Source organism: Micropterus dolomieu, linkage group LG20, assembly GCF_021292245.1.
Source record: "Micropterus dolomieu isolate WLL.071019.BEF.003 ecotype Adirondacks linkage group LG20, ASM2129224v1, whole genome shotgun sequence".
NCBI classification, from domain to species: Eukaryota; Metazoa; Chordata; class Actinopteri; order Centrarchiformes; family Centrarchidae; genus Micropterus; species Micropterus dolomieu.
In genome coordinates, this window is record NC_060169.1 from 32,613,261 (window position 1) to 32,620,054 (window position 6,794).

A 6,794-nucleotide genomic window follows, 5' to 3' on the forward strand; every position below is an offset into this window, starting at 1 on the left:
GACAAATTACTAAAGAAGTAATTGCTAAACATATGACGCAGAGATGAAACAGTCAGGGAGAATATCTTAGCTACGAGCATCAGCAAGCATACATCAAGCTGTATTTTTATGTTATTATATAGTATAACATGAAAAAGGTGAGTAAACAATGACATCAGCTGGATCATCACCAGACCGTCTTCTTTCTCTTAAAAGCCCTCACTTTTGCTCATGAAGAGCTCACACTACATGTCAGTCAAAGTCTTTGTACCTTGTTATATGTAAACTTACCCTTTAAAGTCAGCAATTTATTTTAATTTTTCCCTCCAGTTTTGGAATGATCCATGATGGTGAGGGGAACCCCTGTCGCAAGACCGAAGGCAACATCATGTCTCCCACTCTGGCTGGAAACAACGGGGTCTTCTTTTGGTCCACCTGCAGTCGACAGTACCTCAGCCGATTCCTTGGGTAGGCCAAACGCCTCACGCAAGTGCACAAACACTGTTATTTGCCAGTCATTGCTCTTCTTGTCTGACATGAGTGGTTTGCTGTGTTCACCAGAACAGCCCAGGCATCCTGCCTGGTGGATGAGCCCAAGCAGATCGGTCAGTACAAGTACCCTGAACAGCTTCCCGGGCAGCTGTATGATGCAGACACGCAATGCAAGTGGCAGTTGGGCTCAAAGGCCAAACTCTGCAGCCTTGATTTTGTCAAGGTGAGATATCCTCTTCACAGAAAATTGGTTTAAAGCTGCTCTAATCAAAAGGTTTTACGTTTACAAATGATCACATGTAGTTTCACTCAGCTCCACAGAGTTTTATAGCATCTTTAATCTGTGATTGTTGATGATTGTACTCACAATTTTACTGTTTCGATTCACTCTAAGCTACCAGCTAAGACAAAATTAGCATTCTAGCTGGTGAACAAAGTGGAATATTTAGCACCCAGAGAGCCAGATGTTTCCCTCAGGAGTTGGTGGAGACCAAAAAAGAGATAAAAGGAGAATATGTAATGTACTTACATTCAGCATTTGGACACAAATACTCCAACTGCCAAAAATTCCAAAAGCTAATTTTACTTTATATCTGTTAGATGCATCAAATGGCAAATGTTTGCTTTCAAGCAAATATACTGACAGATGTTTCTGCTGCCCCTAAGTGGCCAAAAAAGGTTTAACCAAGGTATTCTCTTGACTGTAACTACTGTGAGTCTCTTTTTTGAGAAAGTTCTGGCCAAAATGGAGAATAATTACCGGTATTTATTTATTAATTTAACACACTATACTCCAAGACACTATACTCTAAAGAAAGAAGAGTAAGGAAAGGAGGAAGGATCCGTCCTACAATAGTTCATCAAACTAATCCTGTATTGTGCAGTTACAAAGAAACAAATCAATAGCAGTTGAATAGTCCTGAATTTACATGGACCCCAAGTGTTATTCATGTGACTAAACTGAGTCTCACTAGATGAGCCACCAGTAATGAGATCATATAGGGGCTGCAATTAATGCAGTGCTAAATTGGCCCTTTATTAATTAGTATGGTCTTTTGCACAACAACCTTAAACCCCCCCACATCTGACCCTCCATTAAAATGCATTCCATCATTTGAATGGGAATTACCAGCCGCTCACCCCTGAAGCCTTGTGGTCTTGGTATAAGCCTTTATGTGCATTCAGTGATGTTGATTCACATGTAAATGCTGTTTAAAATATGGGCTTTCCTCTTTAGGACTGTACTGGCTGGGAAATCGACGTTCCCCAATCGTACCTATGACGGATTAGCACACATGGCATCGTCTTGGCTATTCATGACTTCTCTAAATCCCTGCTATGTTTCCCTAACAGAACTACTACATCTGCATTTCTTAGACGTGTATGCAAGTTGGTGGGTGGTAAATGAACCTGCACATATTAACGGTGGATTTGGGGCTGCCTTTTGTCCCCCTGTTTTTGTCCCTGATGGGCTCTTGTAGAATGATTTTCAGTATGCCATTGACAACCACCTGCTCTGCATCAGAGAAGCAGATCAGCACGAGGACAAAGACTCAAACACAAACACACACACACACAGACACACACACACACACACACACACACACACACACACACAAACCAAAGCTGCTCCTCTTGCTCTTACCCTCCCTTCTTTCTCTCTTGTTGCCAGTTGCAGTTGGGCGGGTTGCCAGACTCTGCCGCCTGTCTTTCGACCCCGGCTCTCCCTCTGTGCTCACTCGCTCGCTCTGTCTCTGTATTGTTGGGTCAGATGACACATACAATTATAGCCCGTTTCATTAAAGAAGTACAGTGATTAGATTTGACATCGAGGCTTTGTGGAGAAGCTTATCCCCGGTTATCGGGGCGGTGGGGGCTTATTGACCAGTGTGATGGTGGTCCTGGCAAGAAGCAGGTGCTGTCGGGTCAAGTAAGAGGAAAGGGAGGAGGAACATGATGCCAAAAGGCTGTCAGTCCACGGTCAAAGGAAGAACACCATATCTAAACGTATAGACTTTTCATCCATTGTGTTTATGTGTGTGTGTGTTTGACTTGTTTGACAGGACATCTGTAAGTCGCTGTGGTGTCATCGCACAGGGCACCGGTGTGAGACGAAGTTCATGCCTGCTGCAGAAGGTACCAGCTGTGGCCCTGACATGGTGAGCCAATGTCTTCTTGTTCCTCACAGCAGCCAGTCACTCATTCTGCAGTTTTTTTCAAAACTATTTTACTCACCGGTGCTCTAATTGCACACACACACACACATTACATTACTGAGCATACACGACAAATTCAAGAGGACAAACAAACAAAATACTGAACTGGGACTGATGATTGGGTATAGTTATGATCTAGTTGTACTAAACCATAATCATCCTTAAAGTGAACATACTCTCACTTTCCGGAGCCAAAGTAAATCCTTGCAACCTAAAAAGGGAGAGGAGACAGCTCAAACCAAAACTTTATTTGGGCGATTACTTGACTAAAAGTCAATTACTAACATCAATATAAACTCAGTTATGTTTTCATGCTTGCTGCTCACGCATGCATGTTCCTACAAAAGCATTTTTATATTCTCAGTTCTCCCAGCTGGACACACAACGGCCGTACTTCTTCACATATCGAAAGATGATATTCAGAAAGAGAGAGAGGTGGTGATGTGTGTGAGTGCAGGATCTGGCTTGGAACGGCCCGGGTGTGGTGCATTTGTATGTGAGTGTGTGTGTGTGTGTTTTGGCTTTAGCTAGAGAGTCTGGGTGTCCAGGTGTGGTGCTGGGCATTTGTCCAAACCAGGAAACTCAGGCAAGAAGCCCAGGCCAATGCTCAAGTAATGATAAGAATGCTATTTCTGTGTGTCTTTTTCTCTGGTTTCATTTCCATCTCTCTCTCTTTTCTCCAGTGGTGTCGGAGGGGTCAGTGTGTTAAATACGGGGAGCATGGTCCTAGGGCGGTCCATGGTCAGTGGTCAGCCTGGTCTCAGTGGTCTGACTGTTCCAGAACCTGCGGAGGTGGGGTCATGTACAGGGAGCGCTCCTGCACCAGCCCAAGGTACGCACAACCACATAATCTTCTATTAATGTAATTCATCACCTCCTTTGTAATGCTATTAACTAGCCAAACAGGACAGAGTGATACATGTTGTCATACAGCTGCTTCTGAGATCAGAATGTGAGTTGCAGTTGGGGCCAGAATGCAATTCTTGAAAGCCTCATGTCCCAAAATCCTTCCTTTCTGAACACCTGAATGCACTGGCTGCCAAGTAGCTGTCATCACAGACATGCACACACATACTGTACATGCACGCACACACACATGCACCTGATAACAGCTCTCATCAGTCAGGCTGACAGTCCAGACAGACAGACTATCTCTCCCCATGCTCCAGACAGAAAACCTCCTAATAGCATGGTCTTTTCTCTGAAAGCTGCCAAGACAGTCAGCGAACGTCCCCTATTGCTGCTCACTCACACAAACATAATTCTACATAATTCTGCAGACCCAGATCCCACAGTGCATATCTCTTTGTTAGCAAAGGGCTCTGTGCATGTCATTACACGCACGTGAGAGATCCTCAGTTTTGATGTTGTGTTTCAGACCTACAATCCCTCATTGTTATTCCCAGAACACTTGGGCGATTTATTAGATGTTTTGTAGGCCTTTATTTCACTTTCATACAATGGATTACTAGATTTAGCGTTGTTCTGGCACTACGGTGCGATCAGCTAATTGATTGTCTCGACCTGCAGTGAGTTAGCCAGCACCCACAAAACTGGCATTTAAAATTTAATACAGGACATGCTAGATGTCTGAAATGGGATATTCAGTGGGAGTATGTGTAAACCATAGACCAAAGTCAGTCTGACAGAAGTCTACTTAACCACTGATGTTATGTTGCAATTGTTTGCAATGTTGGAACAGCTTTTATTGCTGTTAAGGGTTTAAAGTCTTCTTTTTGAAGAATGTGTGTTTATACTAACAATTTCCTCCATACTGTAGTTAAGGAACAGTCACGATGCGGATGGTGGAACCAATTAACATTGTTTTTATTTTCGCCTGTGGGAGCCATGGCCAATCATCAAGAAACAAAGTCAACAGAAATTCCTAGACAGCACCTCTGTTTTTCCAATCTGTTTAAGTAGCTAGCTGTCAAGAGCATTTTAAGCATTCTATTTTATTAAAAAGGAGGAGGAATTGATTTCTAGAAACTCATATCCATGCACTTTAATTGGGAGACAGATCTCAAACCTCATCACAAAGAGTCTGTAGTTTGGTTTGCACTGTTATTGATCGCCATTGATTGACCACAGTGGCACGCCACATCCAGTCCTACATGTCTTCACAAAGATTTGTGTGTTTAAATGCAGGTGAGATGACTTTGTCAAGACAAGGATTCTAGGGACGATCTCATAATTTCTGTTGCTTCTGTATACTGTCTTTTAGCCAAGTAGTTCCTGCATAATGAATTTCAAAATGACTTCACAAACACGGCATCTTTTCCTCTAACCCTTTCAGTGGTTACACATTACAACAGCTAACAACTAACAGTTTCAGTTCTTCTGCTTTCAGTGATTGAACTTCAGCCGACATATCAAGTCCTTTTAATGCTTACACTTCAACTGACACCTCAAACCCTTTCAAGTCTCACTCCATTAAGGGGCCGATTCAGATATTCAGACACTACTGTATATTGTCCTCTTTACTTTTTACACTGGCTTCACTGCTCACTTAACATCCAGGCTGACACTGATGTGGCTGTTCTGTCCGTCACAGCTGACTCTTCTCCTAATCCCTGCAAGGGATCAAAGACCAAAAAGTTTTCCGAGGCAGGCTGGCCCTCATATGATACACATTATACACCATGACTGGCAGACCAAAAAGGGCCACAGAGCCCTTTCAACCAGATTAGCTGTCAAGTTCATTTATCATTCCTGTGGCACTAAAGAGCCGCTGAAAAATGGGTTGATGCTGCTAAACTTTGAGTTATGGGTTCAATGGGACAGAGAGGGGAATGAAAGATGGTGAAGGTCTCCCATGTGAAGACAATAAAATTGGGCTGGTGTATGTCTTACTGTAGTAAGGCATTTCTTCACCTCTGTCACCATCCTTAACCCTAACCCTAACTCTTCACCTCTGTCATTATCCCTAACCCCACCACCACAACACACACCTCCACCAAAATAATTCAGCCACCCAAACACACTCCGACCTTATCCCAACTGCAGCATGTACCTCCGAGTCACGTTTTAGTCCATGACTCATGACATTCAGAGTGTGTTTGTACCCAGTAATCTGTGATTATTTTGCCAGGCCCCCTCTGCTCTTAATCTGAGCAGAACAGGAAGGATTAGCCTGAATATGACTGTCTTTAATGTCATCTTCACCCCCAAATTGAACTGTCTGGACAGCCTGGGCTGTCTTCCTCAAAGATCACTGACACTCGACACTACATACAGATTCTTGTCAGACTTACAGTGTGTGTACACATATACATTAATGACATGTATATGAATCCATAACTCAGATTTTAGACAAAACCTGATCAAATCCTGTGTGGTTTGGAAGTTGACCATACATACAGATTCTTGTCAGACTTACAGTGTGTGTACACATATACATTAATGACATGTATATGAATCCATAACTCAGATTTTAGACAAAACCTGATCAAATCCTGTGTGGTTTGGAAGTTGACCATACATACAGATTCTTGTCAGACTTACAGTGTGTGTACACATATACATTAATGACATGTATATGAATCCATAACTCAGATTTTAGACAAAACCTGATCAAATCCTGTGTGGTTTGGAAGTTGACCATACATACAGATTCTTGTCAGACTTACAGTGTGTGTACACATATACATTAATGACATGTATATGAATCCATAACTCAGATTTTAGACAAAACCTGATCAAATCCTGTGTGGTTTGGAAGTTGACCATACATACAGATTCTTGTCAGACTTACAGTGTGTGTACACATATACATTAATGACATGTATATGAATCCATAACTCAGATTTTAGACAAAACCTGATCAAATCCTGTGTGGTTTGGAAGTTGACCATACATACAGATTCTTGTCAGACTTACAGTGTGTGTACACATATACATTAATGACATGTATATGAATCCATAACTCAGATTTTAGACAAAACCTGATCAAATCCTGTGTGGTTTGGAAGTTGACCATACATACAGATTCTTGTCAGACTTACAGTGTGTGTACACATATACATTAATGACATGTATATGAATCCATAACTCAGATTTTAGACAAAACCTGATCAAATCCTGTGTGGTTTGGAAGTTGACCATACA

General features: G+C 42.1%; 1 protein-coding gene across 1 annotated transcript in view; it reads left to right on the top strand.

The window, feature by feature from the left end:
- adamts18 (ADAM metallopeptidase with thrombospondin type 1 motif, 18) overlaps nucleotides 1-6,794 on the top strand; it is a 59,808-nt gene that overhangs the window by 22,802 nt on the left and 30,212 nt on the right. The window contains exons 9-12 of the mRNA XM_046032680.1: nucleotides 310-447; nucleotides 541-694; nucleotides 2,535-2,630; nucleotides 3,371-3,519. Of these exons, the coding sequence (XP_045888636.1) occupies nucleotides 310-447; nucleotides 541-694; nucleotides 2,535-2,630; nucleotides 3,371-3,519 (537 nt within the window). The remainder of the gene's footprint in view (nucleotides 1-309; nucleotides 448-540; nucleotides 695-2,534; nucleotides 2,631-3,370; nucleotides 3,520-6,794) is intronic.